At 45.6% G+C, this 16602-nt stretch overlaps 1 protein-coding gene across 1 annotated transcript; it reads left to right on the top strand.

Moving 5' to 3' along the window:
- The first annotated feature begins 5980 nt into the window (after window positions 1-5980).
- Window positions 5981-16526, top strand: TRIM14 (tripartite motif containing 14). The gene is made up of 6 exons (XM_066339788.1): window positions 5981-6163; window positions 10705-10800; window positions 11659-11892; window positions 12973-13135; window positions 14214-14306; window positions 15373-16526. The coding sequence occupies exons 1-6, from the start codon at window positions 5981-5983 to the stop codon at window positions 15906-15908; spliced, it is 1305 nt and encodes a 434-aa protein (XP_066195885.1). The 3' UTR covers window positions 15909-16526.
- Window positions 16527-16602: the final 76 nt, after the last annotated feature.

Genomic DNA, 16602 nt, shown 5'->3' with positions numbered 1-16602 from the left:
TCTCCTGTCTGGGCATCCCAAAGCCCCTCAAAACCGACAATGGCCCTGCGTACAAATCCAGGGAATTCTGCAGTTTCCTGCAGCAGTGGGGTGTGGAACATAAGACGGCATCCCCCACTCCCCGACAGGCCAAGCGATTGTGGAAAGGACTCATTTAAATCTAAAGAGAGTCCTATGTCAACAGCAGCAGGTTCTTAAAATCAAACCTCCCTCGGTGCGACTTGCCCGGGCCTTGTTCACCCTAAATTTTCTGAACTGTTTGTTCGAGTCCCTAAACCTGCCTATCATCAAGCACTTTGGGGGGAGCGGACAACTGGCTCTCCGAGAAAGGCCGAAGGTCCTCATCAAGGACCCGGAGACCTTGGGAACGGAGGGACCTCATGATTTGGTGACCTGGGGGCGCGGGTACGCCTGTGTCTCCACGCCCGCCGGCTTGCGGTGGGTCCCCGCTAAGTGGGTGAGGCCCTATGTCCCCAAGGCCTCTGAAAAACAGGTGTCCCAGGTGTCAGTGGCCTCCTGGAGAAGGAAGAAAAAGGAGATCTGTGCGGAGTAAAGGTTCCTTTCCCGTTTGACCCCAGGTGTGGCTCTTCCCTTTAATTGTGTTTAATCTTAAGTTCTCCTTAGGTTGGTGATAATGAGACCAGTCCATATGAGGACCCCCAGAGCAGCATACCTCCTGCAAGCTGCAATCGTCGCCAGTCTCCTGCGGCTGACCCAACTATGGATTGTTCCTCAGCCAAAAGCAAATGTGTGGAGGACCCTCGCGAAAGCAGTAGGACAGGATCACATCTGCTTGTCCTCGGCTGCCGCCCAAGACCCCATGTCGTCCTGCCTCGTGGGGATCCCTTTCCAGGAGGGAGAGCTTCCCCCCGCTCTCCTCCAATGGAAAAGCAAGTACAACAGTAAGGCCCCCGGTCGTATTGCCCGTGCTTCTGTTGCTTTGTCCTCCTCGGTTTATGCCTCCCGTCACCGTTCCCAACAACAACCCGTTGAAACTGGTCGCTGTCCAAATTTCATTGAAACCAGCCTCGACCGGAAAATTACCCTCCCGGTGACCAACCCCCTGGTCCTTTGGCGCGATTGGGTTTCAGGCCTATACCCAGCCCCCGAGGGGCTACAGGAGCTGGACCTCCTGGGCTCTGCCAAAGCCTTCTTTTGTGTTCAATTTGTCTCTACCCCGCCCAAAGGCCAGGAAAAGTCTTTCACCCATGTATTTCAGTTTAAGAGTGTGTACACCGCCAGAACGTGGTGCGATCGAATCGCCCACGTAAAGATGGCATCCACTCTTGATGATAAACCCCTCTCCCTACCCAAAGGTGCCTTCCTTATTTGTGGTGACCGGGCATGGCCAGGCATCCCCCCTCGCCTGATCGGAGGTTCTTGTACAATTGGCAAGTTGGGGCTGTTTACCCCCAGTAAGACTCAAATTATGGATTGGATTTACAAAAATTCCTCAAGGCCTGCAACAGTCCAAAAAAGAGATCTGGCAAATCTCGACCCGGACTGTGATTCGGACATAATCCACTGGTCCAGGGCCAAAGCTACAGCAGTGACAGTTTTCCTGCCCTGGGTCTCTGTGGCCAAAACCATGGGAGAACTCGGCCGATTGAAGTGTTGGGTGGTGAAACAAGCCAATTTAACCTCCACTGCTCTATCGGACCTCCTATCTGACGAGGAAATAACGCGGCAGGCGACTCTACAAAACAGGGCGGCCATAGACTACTTGCTACTCCTCCACCAACACTCCTGCGAGGAGTTTGAGGGCCTTTGCTGTTTTAACCCATCATCCAAAGCTGAGAACATCCATGATTCCATCTCAAAAATCAAGAATATGGTCAGCTCCATAAAAAAAGACAGGAGACTGGTTCGACCAGATTCTTGGGAATTGAGGTCTTTCCAGCTGGACTGGCTCAATAATAAAGACTGGACTTCTGATTTTGTTTGTAATAATTATCATTTCGATTGCATTTGGACTAATTAAAAGACTTATTTATAGACTGCTTTCTGTTTCCACCACACCCCCTGACGTTAACCATGCTGCAGTCCCCTCGGCACCAGAAGAAGCAGAGGTGGAAGCGTCGGGAGAACTGGAGGACGAAGAAAACTGCGTCCCAGAGGAAGAAGGGCAGTAGCCAGTCCCCTTTGAGAACTGGCCCACTAACCAGCAATGGTTTGGGGACTTGTACCCTAACTCAGAGTACTTGGCCCCTCAGCTGCAATTCTCCTCATTTTAATAATAAAATAAGGGGGAGATGTGGTGGTGTATTTTGCTCATGTTTCTGTATGATTTGTTCGATAAGATTTTACATAATGGTTTGTTCTGTAACCCCCTATGTTTCCCCCTGTATGGTTTACCCCATATTCGGTTTTATGTCAATCATTGGTTATATAACCTCCTGGTCCTGTCTGTCACTCTGGGGCCTCTCCCTGTGTCCAGAAAGTTCCAGGGAAGGCGTCGAGTGATTGGGCAGGATCCAGACTTTCCCCTCCTATTGTGTCTTGTATGGTTGTTGCACCTGTCTATCATGTTAAGAGCCACACCCTTACTGTACCCCATTGGTCCCTGACTGAACCCTCCCCTGTGTAACACCCCCTGTTAAAAGTCACAGCACAGAGGGGCTCTTGGTCTCTCTGAGGCTGGTGTCCCGAGGTGAGGGCTCCACATCTGGAGCCTCCAATAAACTTGATTGGATACAGCACTGGAGAGTCCCTCCTTTCATTTCCTTTGCCACAGCCACGCTGCACTCCCGGCAAGCCAAGGACCACTGTGTTGCTGTGGTGCCAGGGCTGGCCGGACAGGTGACACAGGCACTGCCGCACCAAACCTTAAATTTGATGCTGTGGAATGTTTGGAATGTTCCATTACAACCTGGCAGAAAATCTCTTTGGAAGGCACTTGGCTATATCAGGAACTTATATTCCAGCTAAGACCAGCCTTTTGGATGGAAAAGAATGCCTGACCCAATATTTTATACATAAAATATAGAAAAGGTTTGAGGAACGGAGAAAGTATGCACAATAGTATCATCCCAGTCTACTTGAAATAGATGATGCACAACCTGGAGATGTAATGATAATTGAGATATTCTCACAAAAAATCAAATTAGAACCTAAATGGAAGGGACCATATCCTGGCTTACTGTGTTCTCATTTTGCTGTTAAAATTTTGTGTTAGGAAAACAAGATATACCTGTCTCATATCCAACAAGTAATAAATGATAAACCAGTTGGACAATAAACGAGTTTCATGAATCTTTTGTGACCTTTTCTTGATAATAATTTCTGCCCTGCGACAACAATGTTAGCCTTAATACTGTTACTTGTAATAATGTTGTTAGTAAAGGCAGTATAAAATGCTGTGAAAGTCTTCTTTTCCCCTTTTAATATATTAGCAGGTATGCTCAATCCAAAAACAAGGATGAATATTCTGTGAAGGTAGCTTGGGGTGCAGTTGCAGTGGGAGCTGCAGGTTGAGCTCTGGCTGGGAGCCTGAGGCAAGAGGTCAGGAATTGCCAACCCCTGGCACAGCAAAGGGCACCCCTGTTACCCAGCCAGGACACTGAGACACCACAGGAGCCAAGGACTCAGCAGGAAAATCCCAAATTTCTGTCACACAGATTCTGAGGGTATAAAAGTCCAGGAAATCCTTTGTTTGGGGTTCCTCCTAGAGGCACCAGCTGGAGCTGTTACTCTGTTACTGAACCATAAATAAACCTCTTCAGGGTTCCAGAGGTCTGAGATTCTGCTACTGGAAACCTGGAGCAGAACTGCTAAGGCATCCTTGTCTGACTGTGTGAGTGCAGGGTGTGCAGGCAGTCAGGCAGGGACCCTTTGGCTCATCGGAGCCCTGTGAAGGTGCTCAGTCCCAGCAGTACAATCTCTGGGCGTTACTGCCAGAGTGTTCCTGAATGGTCAGACAGGAACATTTACTTAACACACACATTCCTCTGGACAAGACACACAGGGACTCCATCAGGCAAACCCTCCTGCAGAAACTGAGAGACAATAGTGGAGCTGAAGCTGAGCATTTCAAAACACACATGCCAAGAACTGGAATTGTTCAGCCTCTGTCAGAGAATTCAGTGCTGTCTACAGCTCCTGTATGGGCGTAGACTGAAAAGACGAGATTGAAATGCCTCTCAGAAAGGCACAGTGAAACAACAAGGCTCCAGCTGTAATGAGAAAGATGTTGATTGACAGCAGCAAAAGTTTTCTTTCTGAGGATGGTCAAGCACCAGAACAGGGTCCCAAAGAGGATGTGAAACTTTTATTTTATTAAAGCAGGCATAAACACTTTTCTTTGGGTGTGTAGAACAAGAGCAAACAATTTACAAGTATCTACAATGATCCTTAAGATTCCATGACTGTAGCCTGGGGTCTGTATGAAACTTTCCACGAAAAAAACCTGACTTTTTAAATGTACAAGGCACTTTCTAAATCGTTGGTTATGTCAGCAGCTCTTTTGGAGGCATGAAATTCTGCTGGATTTCAGCAGGACTGCCCTTGTTCCTCAGTGCTCCACATTCTCATGTACTAACACATATTCTGGCTCTCACACGTTCCACCAAAATGCTCGGGTTTAAAATACCTTCGTATTTTTCACATCTTACGTACATGTGCACGTGTGTGTATGTGTGTGTGTGTACTCTTACTGCTTTTATTCACAGGAAGAACAAAGCATATTCAAAAATTAGCATGATTTTGGTTGATTGTAGGTAAGAGAGAATGCAGGCCAGTGAAAGTAAGTGTGCAAACTCTGTAAGAGCATGAGAATTTTTATTTCTATAAATGAGACTTTTTAGAGCACAAAATTCTACCTGAAAACCAGAAAGTGACAAGACACACCCTGTTGGGGGGATTTCCTCACCCGAGCTTTAGGTGGTTTAAAGTCCTTGGCCCTCTAAAAAGCCCTGAGTCGCGTCCGTGTAAAAAAGCAGAGTCCTCAAGGTTTGTTTTCAGGTTTCTTGTGTTGTTTATTATTCGATATCTCAGAATTTTCTCTGCTCCCAGTTGAGGTCCGGACAGCAGCTGGGACACGAGGCGACTGCCCCACAGATGGGATGTCCCCTAACATTTATACAGATTATTACATATTAGTTATTTACTATTTTGTGCCAATGCCCAGTGCCCACACCAGAAGTGACATTCCCCTTCGATCCAATCCACTCTAACTACTTTGTGCCATCACCGCCCCAAAAAATGGAGGATGAGGAAGAAGGAGAAGTACATAAGGTACCACCCAAATTCCACCATCTTGTCCCCATTTACTTCTATTCTAAAAATTCTAAAACTATTAAATTCTACATCATCTACTGTGCTAAATTACAATTTTCACATCCTGGAGGTTTGTAATTACTTTTGCAATGTTGGAAGCTTTTCCCATGGATTAAAATCAAACCCGGTGTCTCCCTGGGCTCTGTGCCAAGGTCTCCGAGCCCCCTGGACCAGCTCCACACCCCCCTGTCCAGGGCTCAAACTCCTTTCCTCAGGTCCCAGGCCATCCAAGGGGATGTCCTGGACTCCAACAATACCCCGAAAACAATTTCCCCCCACACTTTTGTATCAGGTTAAATGTCTTGCTCAGCCATGACACTGAAGCCTACCTCACACCAACGCTGCTGAAATTACATAAATTACTCAGTTTTGCAAACGGGGCCCGGGACGGCGGCAGCTCCCAGTGCACCGGCTCTCCCGCTCCAAGGCACGGCTCCTGCCAGCACTGACTGCTCGACGTCCCGGGCTGGGGGCTCCGTTCCGGCGGCGACTGAGGCGGGCCTGCGCCGCTCCGCGCCCGCCCCTGAGCAGGGCAAGAGGCGCGGCGGGCAGCGGCCGCCCTCCGCCCCCGGGCACGGCTCGCCTTCCCAAGGCGCGGCACGGTCACCGGCGGCGCACCCCTCCGCACGCCGGCCCTCTATCCTCCTCCCTCCGCCCCCGCCGGCCCCGAATCCTTCCCTTCCGCAGGCTGCGGGCCGCCGGCGGCATGGAGCATGGGGAGCCGCGGGGCGCAGCGCCGGGGGCGCGGCTGTGCGGGGCCCACGCCGGGCGGCCGCTGGAGCTGTTCTGCGAGGACTGCGGGTGCTGCGTGTGCGCCCTGTGCCCGGCCCTGGGCGCGCACCGCGGGCACCGCGCCTGCCTCCTGCCGCACGCTGTCCGCCGCACGCAGGTGAGTGAGTGCCGGCCCCGCGGACGGCGGGCATAAACCGGGAGCTGAGCCAGGATCTTCCTGGTTTGGTCTTCCCCTCGTTTCTGAAACTTGTGCCGCTGGGGTTTTTTTGGCTATGGTGTGATGGTGGCATCTGTGAGTGTCAGTGCAGAGGCTCAGTACTAAGCCGACCTTCAGCCTTGCTTTGCTTACCTTAGAATCACCGTATGGGAGTTCAAGGTTTGTGGGCTGTGTCGACTGGCCAAACAAAGTTTCTGTACTTTCTGTACTTTCAACAAGTGCTTTGCAGACCCCACACAGACAAGGTCAATCTGATGCCACTGCACAAGAATATGGTTTGTGTACGAAAAGGAAAGAGACAATCGGTGACACCCAAGCGTCCACAAAAGAGGTATATAAATCAAGGGGCAAGGAGGAAGTGGCTTTCACTGTTTAGTCACGTGCAGCAGCATTTTATCCTCAGACCCTGTATGTGGAATCAGAGGAGTGTCGCTGCCCCAGAGAATGTTTTTATTGCCAGGCTGGAATAACCTTTGACAGAAACATAGATACCCCAGAGAAAGGGGAAAGGTAATTTCTGTTTACCCCCTGGCCCCACCATTGTAGCTGGCTAGATCACAGTGACTGCCCATGCACAGTTCTCTGATAAGTCCTGGGATGTTGTGGGTTAACCCCGGTAGGTGGCTAAGCACAGCACAGCTGCCTGCTTTTCCCCCTTCTTTGCCTAGTGGGACTGGGGAAGGGGAACACCAAAACCAAGAATATTCATGGATCTAGATAAAAATAAGTACTAGGAGAAGGAGAACTGGAGGGAAGAGAAAAAGAACAAACGTGATGCAAAGGAAGACACCAGACAGTTCCTGAGCAAAAGACAGCCAACACACTGTGAAAAACAAAGTTCATTCTCTAGAATTTTTAAAAATTTAATAAGGGGATAGAAAGGGAAAGTGTCCAGCACTGGGGTGTTTCTGGCTATTGACCAAAACCCACAGAATTAGTTTTAAAACAAAGCTTCTCTATGTACTGTTACATTACTGGGGTACATATATATTCATGAGTTTATACATTAATTCTTGTGAGTTTTTTGTGTTACAGCAACTCTTTTGTTTGGTTTTAACCTCTGACTTTTCTGCATGGTGTTCGGTAGATTAGGTCAATGTATTGTATTTCTTGTGGTTTCATCCTGTTGTTCCACTCCCTGATAACAAGGAATTAATAAATTCTTCTCTAATTTTTTCCTGGTGCTCTAGTTCCTGTCAGTTATCTTATCACTTGGAGACGTCAGTCTGCAGATGTGAGAAACAACAGGATGAAATTAATTGTTTTTGCACATTTCTCTGAGTTAAAGGCATTTTAACATTTTATATTTTGCTAAGACCTACGATATAATTTATTCATCACACTATTTATATAAGCTATACATTGCTTACATAAACTGATGGATTATTTTATACAAACGAGTTGTTAAAAGGAGATATAATTGCATATCAAAATACTTGTGACTAATAACAACATGCAGAAGCTAATACATAAATGCAAAAGACAGTATTGTACTGTCATTTATAACACCCACCTAAACACTTCCAGTTTTCTGAACGTGATGTTATATGGTACGGATTACTCTTTGATTAGTAGGGGTCATGTCCTGCTTGTGTCACCTCCTAGTCTTTTGTGCAATCACAGTATAGTCACATATGAAACACAGCACCACATGGGCTGCTATGAGGATAATTAACTCCATCCCAGCCACAGCCAGCCCAGGGGTTTTACCTTAAGAGGTTTTCCTTCATCCCACTGTAGCTAGCCACCTAATATCCTCAGGAAGCTTTGCAAGCTTGCCAGTACTCCTGCTAGTGCTTTGTTTTACTTGGAGAGCCTGCCAGGAGGCCTGCTGAGGCCTGCATGCTGTGGTGCTAGGAGACTTGAAATACTCTAACACAGAGGTTTGATGTTCAGAAGTTTCTTTTCTTTCTTTCTTTTTTCTTTTCTTTTTCCTCTGCAATTTCAGAAAGTTCCTTACCACTCCTTGTGTGACATTTTGGAGCAGTGTTACTGGGACACTTCCCACAGAAAACACTAGGAGGAAACAGTTCCTACAGAACTTTCTGCTTGGAAGTTCACACAGATTGTGAACTGAACTGGTACACAGGTCATGGTAAACTCTTGGAGCATTTTATTGCACTTCATGTTAGAGAGCATTACAAGGGCAGAGGGCCGTGCACTAGGCTGCCACAAACAGCAGCACAGAGGTAAAACCTTCTAATTTAAGAGGTGAAACCCTGTCATTTAAGACATCCGAGCAAGGCACTGCACCTGCCTGCTGGTGTGCTTTCATCCAAAGTGTCCCTCTTGCAGGTGGGAGATCATTACAGTATTGGAGTTCCGTTCATGACAGGGCGGCAGTGTGTGGGTGATGCACGTATTGTGGAATGGCAAACCTGATCTGAGGCAAAGTAAAGTGCACAAATCTACAAACTGTGCTGCTTTCCCTGGGGGTCTGATGGACAGAGGAAAGCACGTGCTGTTGATGAAGACTTTTCTCAGTGCCAAATCAGGAAGTGAGCGGGGGTAGAAACTTGTACTCCCACGTGACCTTCTGTCCCTAGGCAAAATCTGCTGATATCTACTGGCTTAGGGCTGCTGAGATTTTAGGCAGAAACTATCAACAGTTATAGCCTAAAAGATTGTATTTTGACTAGTGATTTTGTTTGCTGTGAGCAGTTATTCAGTAAAGCCCTTTCAGCATGGCATCAGCCAGGCAGCATTTCTTCTACTGAGAATCTTCCACAGGTCTTTCAGCAAATCCTAGCTGTGGGTTCTAAGAAGAAATGAGAACCCCTGTGCAAGCTGCTTCATCCTTGGATCAGAGACTGTTTAACATCATCGAAAAGCATGCTCCCTGTACTCCTGAATGCAGCACACAGGATCAGCATTCTTTGCACTTGATATGTGTCCTGTGAGCCTGACTAGAGCTCGGAGTGTCATCTCAGAAATCCTTGCTTTTACAATGTTTTCACTTGAACTACCTGAAGCATCCAGGCAATCCCTAAAGGAAGGTTTTTGGAGTCAGTTCCTCAGGGTGAATGACATGGGTTGCTGGCATGGTCGTCAGTCAGAAGGAAGCAGCTCTTTCACATACCTCTGTAAAGAAAGTAATGCTTAACCAGAAATGCTGACATATTTGCATATGGTCACTGTCATGAGTGCACAAAGTGATGTGTGTTACTAGCAAAGAAGGAAGACTAGGTTTTCCTCTGTGGTCTTTGTTGGTCTTTGAGGAAGGGAATGAGGTCTAGGCTGCAAAATAAACTAAGGAATGGTGATATCTGGTAAAAGTCCTGAATATCCTCTAGTGGTGTAGAACTCTTCCGGTTCTTCAGGGGCAAGATGGAAAACTGGAGCAGCTGGAATAAATAGCTTGAGTGTCTCAGTCTATGCAAGAACATTTACCTCCTTGCGTGGATGTATCTGTGCCAAGGGCCTTCCAGATGCAGGGTCTCTGGCTTTTGCCAGGAGTCCATTTTCTTCTGACTCTGTCATACTGAAATGACACAGTGCATGTGTTTTCTAAGGAGACACGTCAGAAATGCAGGTTCTGGTTGTCCACACTGCAGAGTTTAAATGCTGTGCTGCCCTGGGACTGTTGCAGTGAACTGGCACATGTGCATGCAGGTGTTCTTGACTGGGTCTCAGCTGCAGAAGAGGACGCTGATAGCAGCTACAGCTGGTGTTAGCTTACCTGGTATTTACTGAGGGCCTATTTTAGAACCAGTGCACTGAGAGCGTAAGCACTGACTGTATCCTTCATGTTACTAATGACAAACATGCATTAGCAGGTACACCAAGACTGTTCACCTGCTGGGCAGAGGCAGCCAATTTCAGAGGGCTGCAGATGAGAAACTGGGGCAAGACATAAGCAGAACACTGATTATGCTGTGCTGGGCACACCACAAGTGTCACAAATACTGTGATTGATTACCAGCCCTCCTGACACCATTAGCTATTGCAGATATTCAGACTACAGCATCACTGTGGTGATAGTGGGGTATCTGACTGGTCATTTGTACACTGGGAAGCATCCTGAACATTCACTGGATTTTGATTCTAAATGGACACTTCCACTTACGCACTTAATAAAAATACTAAGCTGCCTTTCAGCTGCTACATGCAATATTAGCATGTTGGCTTGAAATACACAGCATCACAGATTTAAAGATGAAAATAGTTTTTTCACTTTGAGTTTCCCTGTGCTTTTAAGAATGTGGTGCTAATTTGCACAGCTGTCCAAACCTTACTAGTATAACCACCAGGTGAAATGCTGAAATCCTTATGGTTCATTACTATACTGTCCTTAATAAACCTCATAAAAGACCATTCATTTATGAGTTGTGCCTTTCAATTCAGAATATTCTGATTCTGAAACTGAGTATTGCAGTACCTCCCTATATGAAATAAGCTGGATAGATGTTTCTCATTTTTGTTGTTATTTTCTTATGATGCTGTCATGAAATACTATTTTGTTTTGTTTCATTATTGTTTAGGAACTCATGGCATTGTGCTTGCAGAATCTAGAAGAGCGAAAAGAGCAAGAAACTGGTAACAAAAGGAACATAGAACAGGCTGTAAATGATGTGAAGGTAAAGTGTGATTTCATTCTCCACTGGTTGAGACTTTTTTTTTTCTCTCTAGCTATTCAAAGACCCAGGCACCTACTGCTTCTCAGGAGAGGAATGTATCCTGTGTCCATCACAATATAGTACACTGTCAGAGGGAAGAGTCTCTAAAGGCCTGGTCCTCATTTCTTGATCAGCTGAACATCTCTGGAAGACCAAGGGTGAAATTTTTGTGCAGCAGAATAGTAGGTAGCCCCAGCTGCCTATGTTATTCTGGCTTCACTTATGTATCTTGCATTGCTCTGAACTGCATTAGTGAATTTTCTGGATTCAGAGTTGAGTAAACACAAGAACACTTCTGTTCATTCTGTCTTAAGAATGGAAATGTGTGCTAAGCTGCACCTCATTTTTAGAGCATGAAATTACTTCTGCTCTAAGGAGCATCTCTAAGGAGTTCTGTTACAGAAATGCCAGTAAGAGCTTGAGGGGGCTTTAGAGGTTTGGTCTGATGTCACTTTGTTTTGGAGGCTTTCTATTCCTACCAGCTACTTGTCTCTGGCTTGCTTTAAAAGCAGTCAAAATCTTGAAGGGCAAGGTCTGCCTCTTGTTGCAATTGCTACTCTGTTAATTCCAGCTGAAAACAGATTTTTCTACGTAAATGGGCATCTTGGAATCTTCCCTCAGTCTTCTCCATCCAGGCATCAGCAGGTAGGTGATGTGCAGACATCACATTCCCTGAAGGGGTAGAGACATGTTTCTGAAGAGATGGAGAAAATCTATAAAATTCAACCAAAACATAGCACTGACAGCCTGAAAGAGAAATGCCTGAAATGCTTATGGTCTGTTGAGCAAAGGAGAGACATTCTTCTGCTTCATCCATAGGCACATGCTGATAGGATGAAACGGCAGCTGTCAGAAAAAATGACTGCACTTCAGTTACTTCTTCGGGAAGAAGAGAGTCTGGCAAAAGACTTAATTGATGAAAAGACTCAGCAAGCTCTGGGAGCACATGATCAGCATATGAGGTCCTGTCAAGAACAGCTTGCAGCTCTAGAGACCTTCATACATCGAATCAGACAAATACAACAGGACAGTGATGCTATTAATTTCCTGGAGGTGGTATTGTATGGTCTCTTTCTACCTCTTACCCTGACAGTTCGTTGTACATTTCTCTAGTGATGTCTTCCTTAAATCCTTCTGTATGTAAGCAGCATCTTTCTAATTGCTTTTTAATTTGTTTTGTGTTGGTGTTTTGGTGAACAAATTTTACCAAAGTTTTGAGCTATTAGGTGTTCTTGCTATGGCATTGATTTCAGGTCTGTATGAAATTCATGTTGATTTTAAGCAGAGATAGAAAGGACAGATTGTAAGACATATCTCTTAATTTTGAAGACAAATGATGTATCAGGTCTTTCCTTGTCCAGTGTAATATGCAGATCTGAGAAAAGGCAGCCCTCAGGAAACCTCAGGAGGAAAGTTAAAATGTAATTTCCTTAATTGCAAGAAATCCTAATCACTGTAAGCAATAGCCATCACTTCACTGGAGGGTGCAATGCTTTTCTTTTTGCCTACAGATAAACATCAGTTTCTCTCTCCTAATGATCTTCACCTTCCTTGGGAAGAGTGTGTTGCCATGTGCTTATGCCCTGACACAAGCCAGAAAATGCCATTTTTTACAGGATGATGCATGCCTCTGGTGCATTTTTGCATCCTTGCCATGTGTCAGACTTGAGTTTCCATTCCTGTGATATGCCCCTGGCATTCTGCTGTGCATGCTAGCCAACACACCTCCACACAGGAGCTGCTCTTTGTGAATTTGTGGAGATTTTATTGTAAGGAGGTTGGATTTTATTCTTCAGATTGCTTTTAAAACTTAATGGTTTGATTTTGCCGTGGATGGGATTTCCCACAAAGGGTCCTGGCCAGGCTAAACTCATTTCCATCCTGCAGGAATCTCTTTTAACCACAGCTGCTTGGTTCTCCATGTCTGGGGTGGCCACGGGCTCCCCTGACAGGTGAAGGGTAATGGGCAGGCTAATGAGCTACAAGGCAGGCTGAGCTCAGCAAAGCTTGCCTGTTATGGCCCATAGGTTTACCTAGTGAAGGAGCTTGCTCTGTGGTGTATGGGAGCTGGAGGGAAGAGTCCTTTCATGTCACATCCTCTGCTAATTGTAGTGTTTGTCTTTCTACCCTCAGAAGTACACAGAAATTGAGAAGGAAATTAAGGAATCCAGGCACATGCCAGAAGAGTGGCATCCAGTACCTCTCTCATTTGAACACTTACTTAACCATTATAAACACTTCAACAGTGTTCTTCAGTCCATTCTACAGAAACCATTGGAAGCCAGGCTTAAAGAAGGTACCTGTGAGAGTGCTCTGAATTTTGCTTTCTTCTCCTCTCTTTACAAATAAAGTACTTTGTAAGTAAAAACAGGACTTTTTACCAAATTGTCTGGAGAAACCACAGTGTTTCAGCCATGGATACTGTTTTCTAACAGCATGGGTGTAATGTTGCTATAGCAGTGGTGTTTTAGGAACATAGATAAGAAGTTGCTCTTCCAACTCTGAAAATGATCTTTGGTTTGTCTGATGCTTTTTTCACCCCCTCCCCCAGTTCTATCAGGTATTTCAATACAATTTAATGTAGTCCATCACACCTACAGAATGTATCTATTCTCTCAGTCACTTACAATTGGATGTAAGTGCTCTGGCATTGGGGTACCTCTAAAATCTGAAAGCTTTTTGTAATTGATGTACCTGGTGATCTGCCTCAGTCTGGAAAAAATATATGATTTTTGGTACTGTAAAGCTGAGCTAGCATGTTCTGTTTAGAAATCCTTTTGCCTTTGAGCTGTTATTTCATCAAATGGATATTCATTAGCCATAATGGTCATTCATTAAATGACCTTTGGCATGATTAAGGCCACAGAGCCACGAAGCTAAATAGCCATGGGAAAATCCTGCTGTGCTTTGAGCGAGCAGGCAACACTGGCCACCACATTTCACCCAGCTGCCTTTTAATCCCTTATCAGAGAACTGCCACCAAAAAGACAGTAGCAGGTTGCTGGGGAAAATGAGCAGACCTGATCTGAAAGGCAGGATGTGTGTAGATTTCTAGAGAGCATCTTGGAGGTGCTCTGCATCAAGCACCTGCAGCTATCTTCAGCTGCCTATTTTCATCTGATCAGGGCTACTTTTTAAGGAGTCAGGTGTGATTACTTGGTGTTTTGCTCAATTATTACTTCTTTGGCAACACTAATCCAGCATCTCCACACTATCCAAAGAGCATAATGCTGAAAGCATAGAGTGAGCAGTCCCTCCCCAGGAAAAGTAACATAGTTTGTCCATGAAGCTGGAAAATGATAGTTGAAAATGAAAATGATAGTTTAGGCAGTTTAGGCAGACTCCCTAAACTGTCCCTTTTCAACTTTGCCCAGATATTTTCAGTAGCCTTAATCCTACTGCAAAGAAGGAGCCTGGGACAGCACTGAAAACCATGACTCCTGTAGATCGGTTGCTTTTCTTAAAACGTAAGTATGATTACACTAGAGTCCTAGAATCTCCTGAGCTGGAATGGACCTACAAAAATCACTAGGGTCCAACTCCTTGGGCTGCACACGACTGTGTGTCCAAGCACTTCTTGAACTTTATCAGAGTTGGTGCTGTGACCACTTCCCTGATGAGCCCAAGTTTGAGTTTGAGCTCAAACTCAAAGGTTCCCTCTTCTAACCTAAACCTTGCCTGACAGAACTTCAGGCCATTTCCTCGGGTCCTGTCATTGTCACTACAGAGAAGAGATCAGTGCCTGCCCCTCCTCTCCCACTCACAAGAAAGTTGTAACTGCAGTGAGGTCTCCTTTCAGTCTCCTCCAGGCTAAACAGACCAAAGGGCCGTAACTGTGTATGGCTTCTCCTTATTCCATCACCAGGAGTGACCCAGATTAGATACGTGTGGAGGTATCAGTGTTGGTCCTCTGGTGTGATTCCTTTGGCATGCCTTTTGCAGGCCCAGTGTCTCTGAAACTGTACGCCCTGTGGCTTCTCTGATGTGGCCCTTAACCCCAGTGGCAGCTTGGTGCTGTGGCTGAGGTGCCCATCACATTGGTGGCCTAGGTTAGAAAGGTGTGGGGACAACAGTGTTGGTTCACTGCCTTATGCACTTGGCATACATTTTCCAGCTCCAGTGTCCCGGAGCTGTTTGTTCCATGGCTAGCAGAATCCCCTCCCTACCTAACATGGAGTCAGCAATGTTGGGCCCTGCCTTGCACAGACTGTAATGCCTTTTCCAGACCCAGTGTCCTTGGAGCTGTGGGCTTTCTGGCTGAGGCCTAACCCTAAGCATAAAGCAACCTTGGTGTTGTGTTTGAGGTCTCCATCACCATGGTTGGCCCAGATAACAAAGGTCCAGAGGCAGCAGTTAGTACCCTGCTGTGACCCCCTTGGCATGCCTTTTCCAGCCCATGTTCCTGGGACTGCAGGCTTTCTGACTGTCCCAAGACACTGCCAACTGTGGGCTCCTTTGTAGGCATTTTACAACTTGAACTTCTTTTGAGGGTCATGAGAAATGTAGCAAGTATGTTTATGGCTTTGACTACAGATGCAAGATCACCAACCTGGGAATATGACAGCATTCACCCAAGACTGAAATTGTCTGATGACCTTCTTGAAGTAAGCTGTAGCTGGAGGAGAATATTCTACCCCTGTAGTCCCCAGAGATTTGATAAATTATGGCAAGTGCTAAGCAGAGACGCATTCCTTTCTGGGAGCCATTACTGGGAAGTTGACGTGCTTCATGCTGGAGCAGGATGGTGGATTGGCGCAGCCTACCCTACCATTGGCAGGAAAGGAGACTCTGAAGCCTGTCGACTGGGCTGGAATAGAGCATCTTGGTGCCTTAAGAAGTTTGATGTTGAGTACTGGGCATTTCACAAGGGAGAGAGAGTCCCCATCCTGGTAGATGATGATCCTGATTGCATTGGCATTTTTCTAGATTATGAAGCAGGAATCCTTTCATTCTACAATGTTAGCGATGGCATGGCCCATTTGCACACCTTCCGCTGCAAGTTCACAGAACCAGTTTATCCAGCCCTGAGACTCTGGGAAGGGTCCATTAGAACGTGCAAACTAACATAAGAAACAAAGCAAAATAAAGCCTACTATTTCATGCTTTTTATATTAATGCCACTTTAGCAATTATCTACATGAATTCATCTGTTGTATCAAACTTGAAATTATGATGCTTTTAGAAGGTAACACAAGTTCAGGAAAACCAACTGTGATTTTTAATGTACATTTTTTTTTTCAATGAGGGAAGGTGGTCTGGCTTTTATAAATGATGTTGATGTGCTTGAAGTGCTGTATGACCATGGTTGTACTTTTTTCTACTTGTAACAGTAAATTCAAGAAAACCAACTATTTTTTTAATGTATATGCATTTTTCAATGGGGGAAGATGATTTAACTTAAAAATGGTGTTGCTGTACCACCTGAAGTCCTGTATGTAGTATTTTTCAACTTGCAAAATGGAAGAAGTCAGACTGAAAGAAACATATTACAACTCAGACTGGAACCTGGACACTGACTTTTTGAAATTTTTTTTAATGAACTCCTTCCCTTTATCAATCTGGAGAGGCTGCAGTTGTGTATGGCAACAGGTTTAGTTTAGTTCAAGCTTCCAGATTATATACTGCATATTGTTATCATTAACAAGGTAATATTTGGATAATAAATGCACTACGAGATTTACCCTGTATTTAAGTGTCATCTTGGAAAAATCAAAGACTGGCACTGACTCTTGGAAAGGTCTCTTCTTAAGCTGGAGCTTCTGT

Source organism: Sylvia atricapilla, chromosome Z (assembly GCF_009819655.1).
Source record: "Sylvia atricapilla isolate bSylAtr1 chromosome Z, bSylAtr1.pri, whole genome shotgun sequence".
Classification (NCBI taxonomy): domain Eukaryota; kingdom Metazoa; phylum Chordata; class Aves; order Passeriformes; family Sylviidae; genus Sylvia; species Sylvia atricapilla.
Note: the sequence above shows the minus strand (reverse complement) of the source record. Positions and strands in the feature narration are given on the sequence as shown.